Here is a 24,380-nt window from a genome sequence, read left to right as displayed (position 1 = left end):
AATAATATATATTCTCCATAAGTTACAGCACTCTCTTTCTGCTGCGGTCAAACATTCCATTCCAAAGCTTCCGATATCCCGAAAAGTATTCCGATTTCTCACCCAATTTTCTCACGATTGGTATATTTCTGCGAAATGCCAACCTCGTTCCAAGGGCATTTTATAAATGCATTTTAACCACCCAAACATCAGGTACACAAAGAAGTATATAATTATGTATATATATATACATAAACACATCAACAACAACAACAAAAGGGCCAGTAAATATAAATAATAAATTTTTCCATAATGGCTTTTAAAATGTATTCGATTTTGAGATTATGTTAATTTTTGGACTCTTCCTTGTTATCTGGATTATATTATTTTTAAAGTGTGCTATTTCAGAGGCAAACGCTGTTTGCTTGTGAGAACTACGATGCAGATGCAAAAGGATGACCTCTCGTAAAATTATGTCGCAATAAACGAGTAAAGGGGCACTCATCATATATCATATTTGCTATGACATCGTCCCCGATGGGATAAGATTGTCTGTTCTCCCTAATATATTCCTGCTAAATTTTGACGAGACATTATATGATTACATATAATTCTAATCCATACAGGAGCGTAGGTAAGACAATCGATTTATATTTGGGTGGCAAAAAAGTATCCCAGTATTAATTATGGCGTTTGTTGCAGCCCACATGTCAGCTATTCTATTATGATTAGCTTAAGAGTGTTGCAAAGCTGCGGTTCTATATCTTGATATGTTCCATTGAAATCCAAGATGTTTAAACGGCGTAGTAAGTGGAATTGAATATCCATATATTTGTGGAAGGGAAATGGAAATTTTTAAAAATTACGAATTTTGTTCTGGATGATTGAACTTTCGGATGATTGAACTTTCAATGATTATTTTCCAATTATCATTGAAAAATGACAGTGTATACAGAAAAAAATGTCATTTTTTACACTCTCATTTCCAATGACCTTAAAAATTAAAAGTTAAACATGTTCAACTTTTAATTTTTCAATTACTTTTTTTTTCTAAGGTTTGTTTTATTTCGAATGGTTTGGATGAGAAAAGAAAAGCATGCATGTTTTTATGAACTGTTTTTCTTTTTAGAGAAATTAGTGAGGAGTAAAATAAATACACTGCAAAGTTATTTCAGCGCAGAATTGAAGAAAGTAAACAACAGCAAGAAAAGTGGACCAGGACGAGATGATGTTTACGAAAGTAAATGGCCATACTTTCAGTCCTTGCTATTCCTACGTGACTCCATCGTCCTAAGAAAAAAAACTTCTTCGATAGTGGGTATAAATTTCAGACAAATTTTTCTTGCCATGGAACAGCACCGGTGGAATTAAAGTACGCACAAAATTTATCCCTGATATCTTTCGCATCATTTCGAGTCGAGAAAGTTTGTCAGATCTCAATCCAGAAAGTGAGGGCTCACAAAGTGCAGAGTATTAATGTGTACGTTTGTTTGATAAATTACTGAACGAAATATATATTTACCTTGTGGTATTTTTCTTTTAATCGCATGTAAATAGCTTCGCAAACTTCAGCGATGAACTGTGACAAAGTACTTTTGTGAACGCAAAATAAATACTGTAATTCGGCGTAATTTATTCCACATGAGAAAAACTTCAAAGTTGCAGCTACTTTGACTTTAGCAGGAATTGGGTCTCGCAAATGCGTTGTTTTTTTCTCAATGTCAACTTTTATGAGATTCAGGAGCTCATCAACAATATTCGGCGGCATTCTTAAAAATCGCGTATACTCTGCAATTTCCTCTACACGCAGTTCATACATGAGAGTATTGTAGATGCCAAGTTCATTTCGCCTATACGGCTTCACTCAAACATTTCTTTGCTTTTTCCTATGTTTAGCTCTCTTTTTTGATAACATATATACAACAAAAGCAGCTGCTATTTCTTCTTCAGAGTCCATGTTGCAAAGAAAACATGCTCAAGTTTCATGTTTTAATGATAGTGTATTCGCGCCAAAATTTGTCATTTTTAATGTCATTGGAATGTATCATTGGAAAATGATCATTGAAAAATGATAGTGTATTTCAGCCTTAAGTGTTCGTATCCATATTATCCATATAACGCAATGATCCACCATTTTCTCCGCACTAGATAGTATTGCACTTATCAACCAAACGAATGTCGACTGCGCATAACAAAACAACTTTAATGAAAGTGAAGTGCATTAAAGTAACAGCATAAAACATAAAACAGCATCTTTAATTTGTTCAATGAGATTATTATATACTAGTTGTTAGCCCGTGGAAAATGCACGGGTTTGCCCGTCCTTTTTATACCGCATTGCGTGCTTCTCGCTACTTGCGCAGCTAAGCTACCATTTTGTGTGACAGACAGACAGACGTATACGGGCATTATAATATAGATGTTATAGAAGTACAGAAGTACCTTGTCTGACACTTAGAGTGAGAGCTATGCGATGAAATACCAAGGTAACGGATGAAGGCAGCCTTCCCTATAGTTTTGAGAGCAGGTATGATCAATTACAAGAGTCGAAGGCTTTTATAGCGTTCAAATTTCAGATGTTTTGGCTAATTTAATCATTTACAGTTCCTTTTATTAAAAATTCGACGTAAAGTATTAATGAATCAGATTAAAAACCAAATTGTAACTCGTTATATTGCTTTAGGATAGCATATTTCACAAGGTCGACCCCATCACCTTTTACCGTGGCTATTTCGCTGGAACTATCAGAAAGCGCAGCGCCTTCGAGAAGCAAATAGTCCTAGGGACGAGGTTGGATATTTCAGTAAAATAATTTATTCCAAGAGTTTTGTTATTGAAGGTATAATACTTATTCCTCGATAGTTATTAGGATCTGACAACTATGTCTTAATATGATTTCACCAGAGGTATAATGAAAGACGATGACATAATATCAGTATATGAGGGTAAAAAACAGATGGCCATTGTGTAAAGAGGTACCAAAAGTTAAGTGTTTGACTGTAATTCCAATCATGGAGGTTCCAACGGTTCCGGCGATTTACCATCGTGTAAAGCTGAAAGTGTGTAAAATATGCAGTTATAACCCTCGTTTCCAAGGCTTTTTGTCTCTCATAGGCGCTGCGCTTATTGATTCGCCGTCTGATATGCCAAATGAGACAACAGGTCATGGAATCGAGGTTGTGCAGTTATATGAATTAAAGTATTGATTATTGTGAGTTCATTGTAAATTTTTCTACCTTGCTGCATGACGGAGGATTCCTATAAGGATGGTTTTCTTCCGCTTTTTAAAAGTCGTTTTATTGCTAGGCATTGTGGAGCGGAGTTAGAAGCGGAGCTCGTTGTTCTTTTGGATGGAAATCTTGTACCTTGTTAGTATAATAAAAGTTTCCCATAATTATGTTGTTAGGCCGCTGTTTAAAAACGCAGCTCAAGGGAAAAAAGACCCTGGGTTGAGAATGGAGAAGGGCATGTTTTTTCGTTGTAAACGTGCAAAGATTAACCAAGTTACTACGGTTTTAAAGACTTTCTACGATGGGATTTTTCACGGGTTATCAGACATGCACAATACAAATATAGGTTGATTGCAGACGAGAGGCTTCATACTTGGTTTAAGGTAGGCAACATTTGGTCTGTCGAGGTCTTTAAATTAAATACCTCACCGATAATCATTCTAGTTATTAATGAAAGTTTAATGTATAGCAGTGTAGCCGCCACTGGCGCTTTTTAACTGAACTAACCCCCTGAATAGTGATCGTTCTTAACATTTTGTTGAGATGACACACAATAAATATTCTCGTTAAGACGAAATTAATTAACATTGTTTGAATATTACTCATTTTTTTTAAAAAGAAGAAACAGAAGGGATATGCTAAAATGATCATATTACCCTTTGTCCAACTTTTTCTTTTAATAAAAATCAAAATATCCAGTTTTTTATCCGACAGTCAGTAGTCATTAGACCCGACTTCTAGTCACATGCCGAATTCCACGGGGTCACGTGCATTCTTGTTTGCCTATTACATTTTACCTTAGCCCTATTCGTTTTGGGAGTCACACTCCTTCCTGTTGGAATTCTTTGAAAAACTTGTGTTTAGTTTCTTGTAATATTTTGTCTTGTTTAGTAACTTCTAATTAAATTAGCCTTGTTTTAGCGGGAAAATATGGTTGATAATGATTCGGTGTATAAGCAGTGAACATAAACAACAAATATTAAAGCAAAACTTTTTACTTTTTAATATGACAAAAATACTATTTTGTTCGCATAACAGAAATAAAGAAGTTTTATTTAGCATAAAATACATACAAAATATACACATATCGTTAACTTTGCTCTCAATATTTAGCAATAAGATTCAGTTAAATAAGTTTGTTTTCTTTCATAACTTCGTGTAAAATCTCCAGTCCATGCAAATCACGCACCTGTTGCAAATATCTAAAGACGAAAATAAAATATTAAAAAATTATTCAAAAGCATTTTAAAATTTTAACTCATTTTTGATTCGGTCTTGTCCTCGAATTTAAATTACTACAATTCACCCAAGTTTAACAAAAAAAAAAAAAAACTGGAAAAAGGAGGCACCGCGAAATGTAAGCTTTTTCTAAAATAAGCAATACCAATTTTTAGTTTAGCTTTGCAGTGGCCTAATTTTTTAGCGACTTTTGTTGATTAAAGTTAACATCATAAAATTGTTACATTTCAACTACAAGTAACTTAGGTTACAAAATTGTCCGGTTGATTAAAATAAAGTCTATCCACTTCGGTCCTTAGGGCCCAGTTTTTAACTCCTAGTTAGTTCCTTAGGCGTAATTTACACAAAGATCATTCCTTATATCGCGATGGGTCATCAAAACAATCGAAATCAGTCTGATTAAAAGTTGTGACATTTCTTCCGAGGAAATATACTTTGACATGCTCGCAAGCAACCAGCGAGGAGAGGGTTTGATAGCTAAGATAAAACGAGTGTGTTTTTGTCAAAATTCGTTGAGAAAAAGTTTTATTTACTGATTTATTTATTTTCATGTTGGGGTATTAGGGGTATGTCAAATAGACATTTTTCAAGGAACTGGTAATCTGCAGATGCTTCCTTCTTAGAAATAATACTCTTAATACTCTTAAGAGTAATTTAATTTTTTTAAAACATAAAACTGGAAATCCTACCTTGAATCAGCCAATGTAAATTTCCCAACAGCTCGAGCACAATTATGTCGGACTTGTTTTGAAAATTTTTCGTTGGTTGAAAGCGAAAGTAGAATCTTGATCAAATTACTTTGAATGAGATCAGTGACGATATCTTCTAAACACAAAATTAGCAACAGTGACTACAACAACCTTTACATTTTTAATAAGGGAGAGGTTGTTACGAGCGTATAATCGCGATCAAATTATATTGAGAAAAGACTAAGGATCAGAAATGTTGCAATCCCTTCTTCGGATAAAGAGGTATTTTATATTCAAATTTCATTAAAAATTTTTTTCCATATATTCAATAAACTTCACCACCACCCATCCCTTCTTGATACAGCACATCCTTTAAATAACCGCCCTTTGTTAACATCTTTTTTTGATCTTCGCGCGCCTTGCCTTGGAGTTTTTTTAAAATGTGAGCGTGTTAGGTGAAAATAGATAGGCCACTACTGAAATTTTAATTCCAGTATTTTCTGTAATGTACTTTTTCAGTTTTGAGGTATTCGATTTAAGTAGTTCATCAACCGAAGGTGAAGCTTTGTACGGAAAACATGTAGTATTATAATATTATGAAGCGAAATGTCCAACTATTTACACGGAAAAAGGAGACCTTCTTTTGAGAATGCTGGGGGCATGTTTGTTAATTAAAGTTATTTCCCAATGTAAAAACCGTCAAAATGTTCGCGAAAGTAACACTGAAAATTTTTTGCATTTTGCGAGGGAAATATATTGTTTTTTGTGAAGTCCAGAGCTGCATGCACCAGGCTAGTAAAAAATCACACTCCACCCGGTCCACAACAGAGGTTATTACAATGACAGAATGACCGTTTTATTTCGAGAGAATATATCCTGCTTTACATGGTGCATAAAAATCCTAAAAAGCAGTTTGACCACATTAATAAACTTAAAGTGTTAACTTTATTGAGGCGTAACTAAAGAAATGGCGTACCGTTTCTGCTACAATGTGTTAAACAAAGGGCGGTGTTCCCAACGACCATCTGCTCTGTTGATTCCAGCATTTTAAGCAATGATTGGAGCACTAAATTGTACGTTAAACAAACATGATTACGTTTACATCATAAAAATATTTTCCAAACATAAAATTGATCTTAATTAAGAATGCTAAAATTCGACGAAATTCTTCAGGATATCGTTGATGGAAATTAATAACTGAAGTTATAGATACAAAATGTCAACTTTGAGATTGCATACCGTTTTCTTTATACAAATCTCTCAACACAGCATCGTAGGTGTCAGTACAAAGTGCTAAACACTTGATAATGTACTTCTTCGCGTTTGCGTTGTCACCCTAATCAAACGAAAAGGTTAAATAAGTTTAATTTACTAATGCTATTCCAGGACTCCGGTCCTAACAAACAAATGTAATATTATTTTAATCCTTAAGGCATTGTAATTATCCAAATTATTTTACATGTAAAAAAATTACGTACTAATAACTTAGTTTCTATACGTTTAGTGAAGGAATGGTTTGGAGAAGGGAAGATTACAGAATTCAAATTTGCGGAGAAGATTGTGAGAATTTTGAGTTAAGAATTGCGAAAGATTACGGAATGATAACCCCAAATAACTATTGCTATCTCTAAACTGAATTTTGTGCTGACTTTAAAGGAAAATTGAAAGCGAGTGGGAAGTGACGTAAAATGTCAAATAAAAGGTTGCAAAGAGTTATCATTGTTTAAAAAAATGCGGAATTCAAGTTTGTGAATACGGGTCAAATCCACAACTGTTAATTCCGCATTCTTCCGCTTAAAATAACGAAAGGATTAAAAATATTTTACCTTTAAAATGCTAAAGAATTCCAGATAAACTCTTCTATTAACAATTATCTTCAGCATTCCTTGGTTATGTCCTAGGATATGATTTAGCACACCGCATCCTCTCTATAAAAACACATGAACATAATTTTTACTTTACGTGGTAAAAATGAGTGCTAATACCACTTTATTCTGTTAAAACATTTCGTAGAAAAGGTTTGTGACTATATTCCTTGAATAAAATACTGTTTTCTCATTTTTAAGGGACTTTGATAAAAAAGAGACACTCATAAAATATGTTAAAGACACGAAAAGACATAGAAACTTTATTTAAACATATTAATTTGTCTAATTGTCTAATTATGGGAAAACGTGAGAAGAGTTTTAAATAATTCCGGTGGCTTTTTTAAAACAGATATCATGGAAGAAGGTTTGATTTTGATAAAGTTCGCTCTTTAATATTTTTGTGTTCCAAAGGTTGCGCTTCTTTGGATAATGGTTGTGCAAGAACATTAAAAATTAAAGTGTATATAGTTTTTTAGCATTCAATATCCTCTTGTTTTTCCCAAGAGAGAATGTTTCATCCCGATCGGACCTCCGACCAAAACGGGAAAATATAATCCGTGTATATCATATTGTATATTATTATGTATATCATATTCAATATAAAATTAAAATAACGGACAAAAAGAATGGCAGTCTTGCAAGTTTGCGAAATACGCGAATTCCTGAAGTCGACAAAGTATATATTTTTTTTTGTTAAACTCTTCAAACATGACTAGGAATGAGCAAAAAATTAAGACAAACCAAATAAGCACATGTGAAGTAGCAAAAAAAAAAATGCAGACCACTTGGAAAGCAACAAACAAGTGAATATCAATATCCAAACTTAATCAACATAATACCTCCACTATATCTGCCCTACAACAGCTGAAAATACTAGAAAATAAAGTTATCCAATCAGCAATGGTAGCCTAAAAGAGAAAAAAACATAGCTATACTAAAAATTGTTATAATTGTTTTTTCACGTGTAGTTTCAGGTGGAAAATTTAACGCAGAAGAGTGATATGCCTTATTGCTTTATTAAGAAAAACTCCACTGCTACTAATATTCGCTTGGCATTTCTCGTGATGTTGCAATAATACCAAAATATTAGGCGCACGTGGCAAAAGGGTTATTATAATTGTTGGAATTTGTTTTTAATAAAAACGAACAAGGCATAATAGTAAAAAGTTGAACATCTAAAGCATTGGCGTGTACAAAGCACTAACCTCGTTCAAAGTAACTTTATCAGCTGACAAATTCATCAACATACCCAACGTTGACAACACTATATCGCATTTGTTTTCTACTTCCAAATGTTCCATATACTTCATCTACATGAAATAAATCGAGAGAGCTGATTGCGGATTTATTGTTAAAAACAGAAAAAGTATTAAATAAAAATAAAATTCCCAATTGGCAGCGCTTTGGGCACTTCACTACTAATAGAACTGTCCATTAGAAAAAAAAGAAATTAAATAAGCAAAATTTTACAAGGCAATATCTCCGATATTGGTTGTAATAAAAAACGGTGTACACATGCAACTTATCCGCAATGAAACCATTTTGTATCGATACCTATTGCATAGTGTATTTTCCATGTAGCAAATCTACTCGAATTTTTTTTTATTGTTTTTTTATTCCATTTTTTTTCTCTATAAATAAATTTCTTACGGAAACGGAAAAAATAAAATGGTCTTTTAAAAACGGAACTAAAAAATCGGATACAAAATACATAAAACAACTTTTTCTTGATTGACAATGAACCAAAGTAAAATATGGCAAATTCTTCCTGAAAACGCTAAGGGAAATTTTTAGTAGTATGAGTCCAAGAAAAACCAGCCTTTTATGAATGTTTTTATTGGTCCTTCGATAAAAGAGCTTTGAAGCTTTACATTAGCAAAAGAGTAGGGGGGGGGGGGGCTGTTTCGATGCACTTTATGAAAAAAGTACTTTCACATACCAGAAGTTTACATGAAGTAATCCAGAATTTATCATCAGTTGATGCCATCTTTCGCAACTCCTTCTTTCGAAACAGATTTGCAACTGTTGATATACTGCTCGACATAACAGGAAGAAATGTTATTGTATTAGGTTCATCATCATACGGTAAAGAAAGCAACTCCTAAATAAAGTAAAAAAAGTTCAACTTGAGCACTAATTTGCAGTAAAACATAGAAATAACGGAACTGAAATAATACCATTTCACAATGAATTTGTTCTCATATTTGGGGTGAAGTAAATACAGCTAGTATAAATATACAAACTATTTGTTCAATATATACTTTTCTTAAACTCGTACCATCATTTTTAAAATCCCAGGAATAAAATCTTTTGATAACTTCTCTTCAAATCTTTTGGTGAAACTAAGAGACAATCAAAGAGAGGTAATCAATAATCGATTTATTACAGCATTTGAATGATCAAACTTGACCTAAATGTTCAGTTATTGGCGTTTTAGGACCCTGCAAATGAAAAAAATGAACTTCAGAATCGAAATTATACAAGTTCACGTTGCAATGCTACAATAATGGCTACATTTAAAATTATATAGTTTTACTGATTTTAAGAGTTTTATTTTAAAATCAGAAGTATAAACTTCGTCTTAACCCGAGTTCTCAAGTGAAAGTCATATTCCAAATTAATCAAACTAAAAACGTTAACAAACACATTTTCAACAAATACATTACTTGTTGTCTAAGCTTAGATTGTTTACCATCCCCATAGTAACAATTGCCATATCACCACCACGCGATATCAAATATAAGGACTGTTGCAGGAGTCTACAAAAACAGTAAGTCAGCTCCAAAGTACTTAGAAAAAGCTTTAATTTCTGGTAAACTCCTAGACTATCAAGCAATCCTTTAACTCCTTCCATGTTGGATACATACTTGAAAACAAATACTCACATTTAAGATCTGCTAGATTTAAAAGCAACCATTAACGCTCTTTCCATATTAGATACATTCTTGGAACATACCACTTACATTTAAGGTTTATAGGCTCAGTTTATATTTAGATCGTACTAGATTTAAAAGCAAACAATCGTTATTGCTGACTTCAGCATTCTGAACCCCCATTCAGGCTGGACTTAAAAAATCAGGAGTTCCCTTAAACTAGAATAAAAGCGATGGAAGTGTTACGTATAAAAACTAAAAACAATTTAATTTTCTTTGCACACATCTATTTGTAAGCAATATAAACGATAATCGATAAATTCCTTACATTTCCATATTTGCATCTTTTACGACCATTTCTCTTGATTTGTTGAATTGAGATAGGCGATAAAACATTTGTATTGATTCAAATTTAGATTCTAACGTGTTTTCTACATCTAAACATTTCACAGCGGCATGCGAAATACCAAGCACATTACAAACCAAGATAGAATTTTCCTCTAAGAAATTAAAATAATTAAGGAAATAGAAAATTGTATACGAACATATTGTGTGCTCACACAAACATATACACACAACACAGACACAGACGCGTCTGCAATACAAGGACATTTTTAAGCAAAAGTAACATTCTCACACTCCATTCATACCATTGCCAGCAGCTACATTGGAAAGTAAAGCAATGATGCACGTGATCAGCTCAAAGTCTTCTGAGTCCATCTGCAGCTGTCTAAGACATAAAAAACTGTTAGCTAGCTAAAGGTAAATTTCCAGCACAAAATTCTCAATTGAAACAACTGTTACTGGAAATTTATAATTTATTCAATTTAACCATAGAAGCATTACATCCAAAACAGCATTTTTAGAATATTCCTTTGAGACATCATTGACGCAATATCCACATATGCTTTTCCTGTTTTATATACGAAATATGGATTCAGAAATTGATCAGAAAATAACCTGTTTAGTTTTGGATTCTCACTGAACATATTAAAACCATTTAATACCCGAAAGCAGCAACGATGTTCATCTAAAGAAAACAATAAATAAACTCTTTTAACCACAACGTTACCTAACAAATATAATAAAACATTAACTTATACAGGCGCGGATCCAGAGTTTGTCAGATAAGTCGCGTGACTAAGTGTAAATTTGAAGAAAAATGTTAGCCAAGCGAATAATGTCGACAATCCAGGTGTTGCAGACGGAGCGCGTTAAAAAATCACATTGTAATTTATTTACGGCGAAAAGCCATGGTTCACAGCCCTCTCCATTTTGCCTATGGCGATGTTGACGTCAAAGTTGTGACGTCGCTACCATATAGGCTGAGAGGGTTGAAAATTATAGCTTAGCGATTTTGACTGATTCATTTTGACTAATCAGTCACTCAGTTAGTCAAAAATCAAATAGCTATGGCCCGCAACCCTCCCCATCTCACCTAAGGGGCATGTGACGTCAAAATCGTGACGTAATGTTCACACTCTATGCGTAGTCCAACAATATGTGGCCCGCAGCCGGCGTAGGAAATTTAGGTTCCGTACTGCGTGGTTACTTATAACCTGTTAGGCTATAGTTTTAACTCCCATCCGTCAGGATTAGTCAAAGACTCACGCCTTTTGGCTTGGATTCTTTCCGTACTATCATAGCTACTGCGGACATGTTGGCGCGGGTGCTTACTGATTTAAAGTGTGATAATGTTGAATCTATTCGTAAAATCCAAAAAGAACTTTTAGAAAGTGCTTATTCTCGGACATTTTTGTTGTCTGGGGATATTTATCCCTTGGTTGGTAAAAGTCTTCATCGGAATTCAGGTATATATACATTCCATCTGAGGCGAGGTGTGAAGATAAAGGAATTATTGCTTTAAGGTGAGAAGTATGTTTTTTACTCTCCAACACACCTTGCATGTATTTAAGGGTTTTCAGTATATTCGCTACGAAAAGCTAGTTGTGGGAGAGCTTTTTACAACAGACTATCAAGAACAAAAAGAAAAAGATTTAGCTAATTAGCTATAGCTAGCCAGCTGGCTAATTGTTTTTGTAATATGAGCTTTGAACAGAATTTTCAGCATTGTGGAGGAGTTCTTTCTCAATTAATATTTGTGTTGGTATTAGAAGCAAGAACTTGACATCTGGATAAGTAAGGTTGGTGAAGAAAATAAACAACTCTTCGAATGGCTATTAGGAAACAAAGTTTGTTGAGTGAAAGGTCATGGTAAAATGTATTATACAGCTCAGCATCGTTGGTATTGGTAGGTGATAATTCTCTTGTTGATATTTTGAGAACCTTGACATCCATAGAACTTTTCTTGCATCCTTCTTTTTATTCCAAGCATCCTTGTTTTCAATTGCTTTTAAAAACCAAAAGGCAAATATTTTTATATCTGAAAAAAGTTTATTCAGATTTTCCCTTTCCCATATTGTTTGTGATATGACTCTTTCTCCTGAGGAGGCAGTTAAAGCCGAAGCAATCAACATCTGTACCCCCAGACGTGGTCTCCTTTTCTATCAATACTTGCCTTGTCAACAGTAATAAAGAGAAAAATTAATACGTTTTACCCCCAGTTCGGCTTTTTACGGTTTCAAACTCTCTTTACACAGTGTATATTGCCATGCCCATCTATTTTAGCTGATGGAGATCAGTTAAAAATTTTATTTTGTTATGAAGGTATTGGTGTAGACTTCAAGCCTTGTTCCAGGTTGCAACCTTCTTAAACGAAAGTCGCATTTTCCTATTTCAGCATGCAAAAAAGCAGAAAATTGCCCTTCTTAATTCTTCTTAAAGTTCCAAAGAAACTTGAGTTTAGCCCTATGAATAAACAAATATATCTGAATAAATACATGGATTGAGGTGTATGTATCATATCACGTGTATGCACATTTCATCTTCATTATCCTGATCTTTCCATATTCTTATTGTTTTTGTTATGATTGTATTTTATTTTGCTGTCCATGGCTGGTGTGATCATTTGATTCACCTAGTCATGCTGATGAAGCCTGATATTGGCAGAAACAGCAAGAGTTTATAAATAAATAAATAATGAAATATATTCAGAATTGTTTCACTTTATTGTAGTTAATCCCTGGTAATTTTAGTGCCTTTATCTATCTTAAATAAGACGTGTAGGACGGAGAGTTGATTCTTATAAAAAATGTTCTTGGAGATTTTCTTATAGCTTACCGTTTCTTTTCGTCAATTTTATTAATAACTAGATAAATCGGTAGACAATTTTCGGCGATTTTTGTACCCGCGAAGCTTAAATTAGTGAAAGATTCTGACCCCACCTGGGAGGGGGAGCTTACAGCGCCCCCAGGACCCCCAGCTGCTAAATTTAAGACTTTGTCCAAATATTGTTGCGCAGCAGCAATATTTTGACTTAAATCCAGTTTTTACAACCTAAAAGAACAGAGCAGTTCTTTAAAAAACTGGCAAATAAAAAGAGAAAAAGTTCATACCATCTACGATAAGCGCATTGAGTTTAGTCAGTGTATCATTTATGTTGTATGAATCCCCCTTCCTTAGTCTACTAACAAAATCAATTATTTGATTCATTTTTGTATTTCCAATTTTCATCATGTTGTTCACCTACAGAGGAAAAATTCTTACATATAGGTGAGTATTTATCATAGCACATCCGTATTTCATTCTCATCAGAGAATGCTTCACCCTGATCAGACTTCTTATCATGACGGGCGAGCATAATGCGTGTAAGTCATATTGAAGAAGAACTACTTTGCTATGATAAATACTCACCTATATGTATACACACCATCCGGATAAACTATCTGAGTTCTTCACTAACATATTGCCGCACGTAGTGTAGTGGGTTCGTTTGCGGCTCCCAGTTCTGGGCAGTATATTAGTGATGAACAAAGTAGTTCTTCTTCAATATGAAAAATTCTTAGTTAGTATTTATGACAGCATCAGTAAGTACTTCAACAGGCTAAAGGTTTTTAACACAATAAATTTTAGATTTTTCATATGAAAGATGCCCAACAGTGGCAACAAACCTTTTCTACTTTAAAAGCCATTTCCTCTGCTTTTTCCACATCACATAGATATTCTGAAACAGAAAAGAGGCACTCCATCATCTGCATCTTTCAAAACAAACAAAATATACAAATTCGAACACAATGACATTGACCCACATGCAACACACTGGTAAAAATACACTAATTTAAAGTGCACATAGTTGATCCTGTCTGTTCATGAAGGAGATTGTTGCCTTTGTCGTTTTCCTGTTTATTTGTGAAACAACAAATATAATGTTTTGCCTACACTAGCCTATCAGTTTAATATTGATTATTTTGTTATACCAAGAACGTAAATACCTTGAAGTAGCTTGCTCTGCTTTTTATCAATCTTTAAAGCTTCATTAAAAACAGATTTGGCCTAAAATAAATAATCCAGCCAAACTATATACAATTTTTTTGCAGTGTCTAGGAAAAAATGTTTTTCAAGAGAAACATATATTTACCTCTTCAAACTTATTAAGTCCTGTTAATGCTCTTCCTTTATGCACATATATCTTTGTGAAGGTTTTGTCTATCTAAAAAGGATTCACAGCTCAGTAAATTAATTTAAAGTAAACATTAATTAGGATAATAAAAAAATAAATAGTTTGAAGCAGCATTTTCGCTCACCATTTAAAAGGGGGTCAATTTTGTCTGTTGACAAAACGTCACACCAACGCCTATATAAATGCATTTTTAGATTACTTCTTTTGTAATTTTCTGCTCCATACTTACTTTTAAGGCAATTTCACAATCTTTTAAGGCTAGTTCGTATTTCTTCATTTTAATGTAAGCCTAAAACATACAGTTCAATATATAAGTACACATGATGTTCATTATTATATGTGTTATTTTTGACACCAACGTGCAAATTTGTCAATAATTGTTAAAGGGAAAAAATCTCTAACATATCTGGTCAGATTGTTATTACAGCTTATTAGATACTGAGTGTGAAGATATTAGAGGGAGTCGTGGCATAGTATTAAAACTGGTAAAAAATTGCTAGTCTATAAAACATACAAACCACGTATTCCAACCCATATATTAATTTTAAGTAGATAGTAGGAGTACTGAACAAGGATGACTATACTACGCTCTAAGAGATTTTATAACTATAAAATAGTACCTGAGCTCTGTTTGAATAAAATATGACTTCATCAGAAATTAAGTTAATCGCAATAGTGTAACAGTCAATAGCTTCTTTGTAGTGTTTTTCTTTAAAATACACATTCCCCTTTTCTTTCAAAACAGTTGCTTTTTCCTTATTCTGCTTTTTCCGTTCAGTTCTCTCCTTTGCATCATTTTCAATATCTTTCATGAAATCCTCTATAAAGATGAGTTTTCCTTTTTTAAAAACCAAAAAAATAACAATTATAAAATTTGTTTAAATTTCTCATTTCTTTGCTATAATCATCAAAACAAAATAGTAATATTCGTATTTAATCATTTCGTAAAAAACATTTAGAGGACGGCGGAAAGGAGAAAAACTTTAGCAAATTCTTAGCGAGCCATCCTCTGCTAAACAATGTGTGATGTCAAGAATAAACGAAATACATATAAACCAGATATGTAATAATTCTTTCATTAATTATTCATTAGTTCTCCTTTAAAATGAAATTACTAGTACTTACTGTAATTTTTAAGAAGAGAAAATTTCAAACCTGTGCTCATCGAGTGTGTATTGAAATTCTAAAAAGAAAGGTTAAATAACTGAGCACGACTTGATCACAACAGATTATTGTGGTGAAATACAAATCTGCACTCTTCTTAAATTTTTCATTAAAAAGAAAATTAATATTTTCTTTGGCATAAAACCTTTTTTAACATTTTGTTTTTATTCAGAAGGAATCAGTAGTAAATCTTGATTGTTGTTCCAGCATTAAAAAATTATAAACTTAAACCATACAGCTATAGTATGCACAGTTAGTTTTGAAAAAATCAATATGAAAAAAATTTCCTCAAATAGGTTGTGATGTTTTCAACAGTCTGATGTTTTAAATAAGGAAGCATGGGAACTAAATCAACATGTGAGATTTTCTCTGCCGTAATAGGCTTCAACTTGACTGCTGCTGCCTTATGGGGCAGCAATTATAAAGCATGCACCAGGTTAGTGCTTAAGCGAAATTGCCACATTTCAGCTAATCTTCAATAAAACATGGTCTGCTACCCAGTTCAGAAACTAAACTTATCACAAAAATTTCATTAAAATTCAAAAATGCTTTATCAGGTTTACCAACCTAGTATTAGTGGCAAAAAACTACTACTACGGTATTTCTATGTTGTTAACGACACCTACTACTCAACAAAAGTCCCCTACGCTCGTTGCTCTAACTTTCAGATAAGTACCTCAGTACTGAAAAGCAATAATATTACATATAACAAGAATACAATTACTTACTTGTTGAGTATCATCAATTTTGTTGATCACACTTCTGTCAAAACAATCATTCTTAACACTGTTCGTATTTTCCAAATAAGTGTCAGCTTTTTTAATCGATTCATCTAAGTCAACATTTACATTGCTCAGGTCAGTAATCAAGGATCCTGAAAACAAAGTAACGAAAAAATGAAAGATCATTCTTTTACTAAAAATTTTACAAAGCTTGTAAGGATTTAGGCCGGACCTAACAAAGCATATTATTAAAGGAATCTGATAACATGACATCTTTAGGATGTCTTGATGAAAAGCTATCTCTGTGGTGTCAACACTCTGGTTTCTTAGGCTAAACAATTTTTTCAGGCCTTATGAAGTAAATGTCAAGATCAAAAGCTTCTATTGCTGTGGTAACAACATATCAATTTCTTAGGCTAAACAAATTTTATATGTAATTTTCCCATTTTTCTTATACTCCAGCTTAAATAGAAACATGGAACACACACACACAACCTGGATGGTTTATAGTATTAGTATACCATTGTTTTTTATTTGTAAGAGCATATATCAGTACACTTTTTTCCTTTATAAACAATTATTTTTTGCACTTCGCCCTAAACATTGCTCACTTGCTTAGAAAAAAATGATAATAAAGTTATTTATATAGTCATTGTTTAAATAGGTAAGTTTATCAGGCAAATTGTTTATTTTCACAGTATTTTTTTCATTTATATATATCGCTTATTCACCATAACAAATTTTGGCAATTTTCATGGTGAACAAACTAGTAAAGCTTAAGTGTAAACATTGGTTTACACACCTATCAATAAGAAAATAACAGCCTAGTAATAAATCGCTCTCTCTAGGTTTCAATAACTTAAACTGGGCGAGCAATCTGAATAAATAGAATAAGTTTATAAAAGCATTTTATTATAAAAAGTCTTTATATCTATTTTATTATATCTATTTTTTATATATATTGATTCTTTTTTACTGTAAATAATAAGAAAGGGAACATTTTTTTCATGCAAGATAAAGTGATATTGCTCAGCCAGAAAAACTTTTTTGGAATTGTGGGAGCAATTAATGGCCAAGCTAGTTTCTCATTTCTTAGAATTGGGCGATAGGCCTGGTAAAGTACAAATGTTTCCTTAAAAAAAGTAAAATAAAAGAGTTTTTGTTTAAACACAAGCAAGTTAAAAGACCTATTATTTCAAAGGCAAAGATTTTATAGGCATAATACCATTTTAACTTTGACTTTAAAGGGTTAAATCATTTTGGTATAAAACAAAGTAGGTGAAAATAACATTTTGAGAATAAATATATGGCATTAACATGCACTGTATTTATTATTAACATTATGCGTATAGTTTCCTAATCTAGAACAGAAGTTTACAGCTGTATGTATTTTAAAAATTTATATTTCAAATTTTATTTATTTTTAAAAAATTACCGAAAGTTGTATATATTTACTTATTTTCTGTCTTATTAGAAAATAGTTCCTATCAAAAAATTTTGATAATGAAGTCTAAGAATGGATGAAAGCTAATAAATTCTTACCTATATCGTCTACCTTCTTTAAAAAGGAATCCAGTTCATTCTTTTCTGTCATTTCCTTTGTTCTTATTCTTTGATAGCTTTTAAAGAAATTGTCATACAGTATTACAGTAAACATCTATTGAAAATATAAGCATCTATTAAAAAAAATAAGGTGCATGCCACCACATAGATCCAGTAATAAATAAAAATTTTCTTATAACAATTTGTACCTTGGAATGAATTAAAAAGATTTTTCAGATCCTGTTAGTTAATCAATAATTTCTTAAACTAATTACAGATTATGTTTGTTAAATATTATAGCATTTGTAATTCCTGACCAACTGCTGCAAATGCCCAATTAAAACTTGTTTCACATCAGGAAATTTGACAACATGGTTTTTAGATTGAATGTATAACTTAGACTTAGTAACTTAGACTTTAAAATGATATACTCTTATTTTTTTCTGTTAATTTAAATGTTGTTTGTGTATAGGAGTGCGAAGTCTGCCAACATGAAACACAGTATTGCCAACATGAAACAGGTGAATGGCTTTCGCATCGCAGTTTTTTCGCCAATGTAAAATAAATTGAATTAGACAGGGTGAATTTGCTACAAGTCATAAAGACATTTTTCTGATTGGGTAAAAATTATATAGTCTCACAGATCTCCAAATGATTTCTAAACTTTTACAGAAACAAATATATATATATATATATATATATATATATATATATATATATATATATATATATATATATATATATATATATATATATATATATATATATATATATATATATATATATATATATATATATATATATATATATATATATATATATATATATATATATATATATATATATATATATATATATATATATATATATATATATATATATATATATATATATATATATATATATATATATATATATATATATATATATATATATATATATATATATATATATATATATATATATATATATATATATATATATATATATATATATATATATATATATATATATATATATATATATATATATATATATATATATATATATATATATATATATATATACAATCTTTAAAAGGAAAACTGCAAAAAGATTGGGGTTTCCATTCTTGGAAAAAAAATTAATTTAGCTATTTTGGAATAATTCATGCTATGTTTTATTCATCCCTTTTTTAGGACACTGAGATGACCATATTGTTGAAAAACTTTGCTACTTTGAAGATTTTACAGCATTATATATATAGTTTGCAATAAACATGTAGAATTTAAGAATATCACATTTATATTCTATCATTGCAGGCTTGGACTAGTAAATGGTGCTAAGTTTATCACATGTTATAATTGGGGTTACAGAAGGAAAGCTGTGTCTCCATTAACTCCTAAAGGCTAAGCTGGTTCACTAGTGTTTTTGTTGTTCTGCATTATTAATTTTACAAATGTGTTGGTGACCTATGACTAACAGTCAACACTATATTACTATTACAAATGTGTTGGTGACCTATGACTAACAGTCAACACTATATTACTTTAACCAAAAAAATAGACTGCCTTAAGCTTGTTAATTAAGGTCATAGGTCCATACAACAAGCAGGGGGGTATAAATATGGAGTAGAACACAGTAAGCGTCTTGCTCTTGACCAGTTCAGACGTTATCTCTCACGTTTTTATTGACACGTAAATACGACAATGGTGATGGAATGAGGACAAGAACAACTTGACACAATTCATAAATTTTCATTGATGTGGATGGTGACTGGATGCGTGGTTTGTCGCGGCGCGGTCCGATAGTCGATGTTTGATTTAGCTTTAAAGCTTCCTTGCAGAGGGGGTACATTTCCTTTGGCTGATAGACCTCACCAAGGTTTTAAATCAGAGGCAGAACTAACCATCTCTATGCCATTTTCTTTCTTGAAATTCAACTAATTCTGGTAGGGGTGCTGGGCTTTTTGTGTTATTCTGTTTAAGCTTAGAGCTGTATGTTCTTTACAGTGATAGGGTTAAGAAAGTATATATTGTGTGTAAAGCGTGTCAGTTCATGTCAGTCTGTTATAATGAGACAAACGTTTAATTGTCATTAATTTTCATGTATATACTGTCAAAAGTTGGTTGTCACAATGGCAAAAGAAGCCATATGCTGCAGGAAAAAAAAGCCTGCGGGCCAATTATTACGATAAAAACTTCCACATAATAGACATGTAGTGCCATGAGCTAGTTGTCATAATGTCTAAAAGAAGCCAGTGGTGCAATTAAAAGACACCCTATGGGCCAACTTTTGTGATAAACACTCACTATAGTAGGGTGTCAGGTGTCATAAGTCTGTTGTCAAAATGTCTAAGTAGCCAGTAGCCATATGGTGCAGTAAAAACGAAGCCTTTGTGCCAAATGTTATGATAAACACTCGCCATAATAGACATGTAGTGTCAAGAGTCAAGAGTCTGTTGCCTAGGGCATGTAGTGCGCATTGTCTTGTCCGTTACAATGTCAGTAATTTGTCAATTGTCTTGTCTGTCACAATGTTGGTAATTTGTCAATTATCTTGTCTGTTACAATGTCAGTAATTTATTTCAGTACTTAATTTCTAACGAAGCCCTAGCACCTCAACCCATACGCCCAAATATAACTGCAAAACTATTTAAGAATACATTTTCTACCACTACTTTGTGTCGTTTTCACTTCTGAATCATACCAATTAACTCCTTTAGTAATATAAGGATATATACTTACTGGATACTTAAGGATACTTACTGATTAGGAGTATATCAAATAACTCGAATATGGGTACATTTGGAATGATGAAAATTTTTATGCCTCTACTTGAAATAGAAGTTCTTCCTGAATATTCTCTTTTATATTATGCATGCCTGAAATGTGCATGGGAAAAATTGTCTTTGTGGAATAAGACAGATGTAAGGCAGATCTTGTAAATTTTGTGATTACTGCAAATGTGAGACTAGCAAAAGTGATTACCAAAAGATATAGCTAGTTTAGCTAGTTTATAAAAGTTCCAGGTGGCCAACCTGAAACTTAGATAGTATGCCGTGGCTTTTTGATCAGTGAACTTTGAAGATAATAATAAGCGAAGCGAAATTGTGGAGCACGTTTGCTACGCTTAGAGAATTATTGAGATTCTCAAAATTTCGATAGAAAAAAAATCATATAAAATCGGCTTAAGGAAATATGACTGATATCTTTTCACAAAAAGGTAGGGTAATTTTTTGTCTACTAGAACAAGTAAGTCTGGACCGAACAGATGATAAAAAAATAACAAAAGTTTGCTAAAAATGCCAATAAGTTGGCTTTGTACACACCTACCCCCGTCTTTCGTACCCCCCGTTATTTCCTGATTTTTCGTTTGCGGAAGCGAAACACTGGTAAATACACTTCAGCAGGCAGAAAAAGGCTATCGGCTAATTTGAATATTTGGCTATTTTACAGACCTAACACATACATACTTTAGGTAATTAAAAACACAAACTTTAGGAGCAGAAAACTCGCAGGCAGAAACTTTCGCGTTTTTCGTGATTTTCGTTGTTTTTTTTGTGAAAGTTTATTCCTCAAAGTTTATTTTATTGAAAAAACGCGAAAGGTATTCCCGCGAAATTAAAGAATTTTTTAAAACGCGAGAGTTTTTTCAGTTTAAAAAATTTATTTTTTACCGAAAAAAAAACAGATTTTAAGACAATTAAAATCAGTTGACGCATATTATTAAAGTACAATTTTTTATGCAACTTTTTTCTTCTTTTTCTTTCCCGAGTTGAACTTTTCCTAATGTTACGATCTTTCTCTCCCTTCTGCTGTTTATATCTTTCTCTTTTAGGTAACTGCTTCCAGGTGTTTTTGCGATTGGTGGTACAGTCATCACAAATTTAAATAAGCTACCAACTGCCTTATCTTCCACAGGCTAAGTGTAAAGATCTTTTACTAAATGTAAATAACGGGTTGACAGCTTTTTGACATGAGGATGGTCGATCGTGATGGAAAGGTGACTTCACATCTAATCTCTAAATCTCCTTGTACCAGAGGTGAACGTCTATAATGGTCCGAAGTTAGTTTGCAGCTTATTGTAATGCCGCAATTTAAAAGGTATTTTGTTAATGCTTCACAAAATCTTCATTTTCTGTCAGGGATTATTAGGCTCATGGAAGCAATCAAGCTTTTTTTTCTTTCGGTTCCCAATATCTTCGATAGTAATGGTAGCCTCTGAAGGCAGTGACAAATTTGTAGCTTTCCATGTTAAAAACTGTTGTGAGATAAGATTATTTAAAACGTCATTTAAAAACGTGCATTTCTTTTGACTTGTTTTCGAGCGTTTTGAAATTCGATTCTTAGTTAAATTGTTCGATTCAGACTTGTAAACACAAACATTCTTTCACAGCTCGTTTCGTTAACGCAAGACTTGCAGTAATGTCTTTTCTTTAAAAAATCAAAAAGAAAAAACTGTTGCAGAAAAGGAAGTTTAGGGTTAACAAAACTCAAAATGATGACACTGGCGAATTTGGTAGGTTTTATTAATCAAAACATTATTACTAGATCATTTATCAAAGTTTTTTAATGATTAACAATGTTGTACCTGCAAAAATCTTTAATATTTATGTACAAAAGTATCATTACATTCGCGTTTAATGTATCAAGTGTAATGCAAGTGTAATCTCTAATATAGAACTAGTCATACCAGCGTCAAGCCGAAACATTGGTTTAATCGACATGCAAGTGATACATGACCACATTGCTTCTCCTGGAAATGTCAAACGAAAACCACAATATCACAAGTGGATTGATAAAGAAAGGTACGCCATTGGGAAATATGCTGCAGAAAAGGGCAATATTAATACTGTTTGCAAGTTTTAAATTAATTTTCCGAATTTTCCTAAAAGTACAGTTTGGACATACAAAAAGAGATATTACGAACAACTAAGAGGAAGTATAAGGAAGAGCTTGATAAGTCACTAAGCCTGAAATAGTACTCGCGAAAAACAGGCAGACCATATACATTTTGGGGGAACTAGATGAAATGGTGGGAAATTACCTTCTTAACTTGAGTAAAAAAGGAGGAGTGATAAACACTGCAGTAGCAAATGCCACAAAGCTTTGATGAGCAAGTACCCTTATGCTGTTGGTCAAGTTGACGTGGACCCCTCGCGTTGGGAAAAAAGCTTATTTGATAGAGCAAACCTCGTAAAAAGGACAAAGACATCGTCTAAAGTTGACATTTCTGATGGCGCTTGCAAAGAAATTGAATTTTTGTTCCTGCACGAAATTGTGTCCATCGTAGAAACGCACCACATACCGCCTTAATCATCAACATCGATCAGACACTGATAAAATATGTTCCTGTTGGGAATGAGACTCTTGCTCCTAGGGGTGAAATGTGTGTAACAATTGAAGGAAGCTCAGACAACCGCTCTATAACAAGAGCCATTGCTATTTCATTACATTCTGAATGCAACTAATTTATAAAAGAAAAACTACACAGAGCTTACCGAAGTTCAATTTCCCATGTGGTTTTCACTCAGCGTTAAACAGAAACATTTTTCCAACACAGAGGAATCCCTAAAGTTCTTAAAAAAATAATCAAACAGTATGTAAAGCAACAAACAGAGCTCCTCAAGTGTTTTGACGATCAATAAGCTCTCGTAGTCATGGATGTATTTACTGCCCAAATGACTTAACAGTAAATGGTTATGCCAAAAAATTACTAAAAAAGAAGCTCAACGAATGGTATTCGGAACAAGTTAAAACCCAATTAGATGCTGGTATCGAAGATGTACAAGTTTGCAATTAACAAAGCTGAATTCACGCTGGTTGGATAGTTGACTTCTACAACCACATGACAACTTCCAAAGGAAGAGAAATTATCAATAGGGGATGGAAAGCTTCGGGGATTTTTGATGTAATCGAACTCGGCTCAGAAAAGATGCCATCGATCGATCCTCTTAAGAACATCGATCCGATGCTAAGCGGAGACAAGGAACCGGATAATAACAGTCACTTGCTGGCAGTCTGTGATGTGACTATTGGAAAATTCGAGTTGCTGTGTGGGGGTAAAATTCAAAGAAACTATGCAGAAAGAGACACTGGCTCTAAATGGGAGGTGGAAGAAGCGTGATAGCCTAATACCGTTTTTTTTGTAACATTTTATTTTGTTCTAGTTTGAAAAAGGGAAAAATTTTTGTTTTCAATAAATGACAATTCGCGAAAAGTATTTTCTCCCCCTAAAAACCTTTTTTGATTTCTGGGAAAGTGGTTTCCGTGAAATATGTCGTAAAGACCACGATTCGCGAAAGTTTCTGCCTGCAAAACTTTCTGCTCCTAAAGTATATTTTATTAATTTTTGTGTATTTATCCCATTATGTGGGATTGTATTGCCTCCAAACTGATTGTAATAATTTTTTTCTTGATTTTTTACATAGTTCATACCAAGTCCTGATAAAAATCAAGCTTTGAGTGTTAGTCTTTGTTTTGCCCGCTAGCTTAGGTATTAAAATTTCGAATTGGAAAGCTTGTACTTTTATTTTGAATGCACGCTATATTAATTTATAATGCGCAAAAACGT

General features: G+C 32.7%; 1 protein-coding gene across 3 annotated transcripts; it reads right to left on the bottom strand.

Annotated features, from left to right (window-relative positions):
- Positions 1-4,188: 4,188 nt before the first annotated feature.
- LOC130644679 (tetratricopeptide repeat protein 12-like) lies at positions 4,189-18,120 on the bottom strand. Of its 3 annotated transcripts, XM_057450382.1 has the most exons (22): positions 17,826-18,120; positions 16,290-16,435; positions 15,553-15,580; positions 15,018-15,217; positions 14,627-14,686; positions 14,356-14,427; positions 14,210-14,270; positions 13,889-13,941; positions 13,334-13,463; positions 10,839-10,908; positions 10,529-10,608; positions 10,207-10,378; positions 9,672-9,764; positions 9,284-9,347; positions 8,945-9,106; positions 8,211-8,315; positions 7,845-7,913; positions 6,964-7,065; positions 6,377-6,473; positions 6,114-6,203; positions 5,138-5,273; positions 4,189-4,411 (listed from the first exon to the last, which is right to left on the bottom strand). In XM_057450382.1, the coding sequence occupies exons 1-22, from the start codon at positions 17,938-17,940 to the stop codon at positions 4,336-4,338; spliced, it is 2,181 nt and encodes a 726-aa protein (XP_057306365.1). In that variant the 5' UTR covers positions 17,941-18,120; the 3' UTR covers positions 4,189-4,335. The 3 variants fall into 3 exon arrangements, with proteins under 3 accessions (XP_057306365.1, XP_057306364.1, XP_057306363.1); XM_057450381.1 differs by lacking the exon at positions 17,826-18,120 and having other exon boundaries at positions 5,138-5,270; positions 16,290-16,836; XM_057450380.1 differs by lacking the exon at positions 17,826-18,120 and having other exon boundaries at positions 16,290-16,795.
- Between the last annotated feature and the right edge of the window lie 6,260 nt (positions 18,121-24,380).

Source organism: Hydractinia symbiolongicarpus, chromosome 5 (assembly GCF_029227915.1).
Source record: "Hydractinia symbiolongicarpus strain clone_291-10 chromosome 5, HSymV2.1, whole genome shotgun sequence".
NCBI classification, from domain to species: Eukaryota; Metazoa; Cnidaria; class Hydrozoa; order Anthoathecata; family Hydractiniidae; genus Hydractinia; species Hydractinia symbiolongicarpus.
This window is presented reverse-complemented; position numbering and strand designations above follow the sequence as displayed.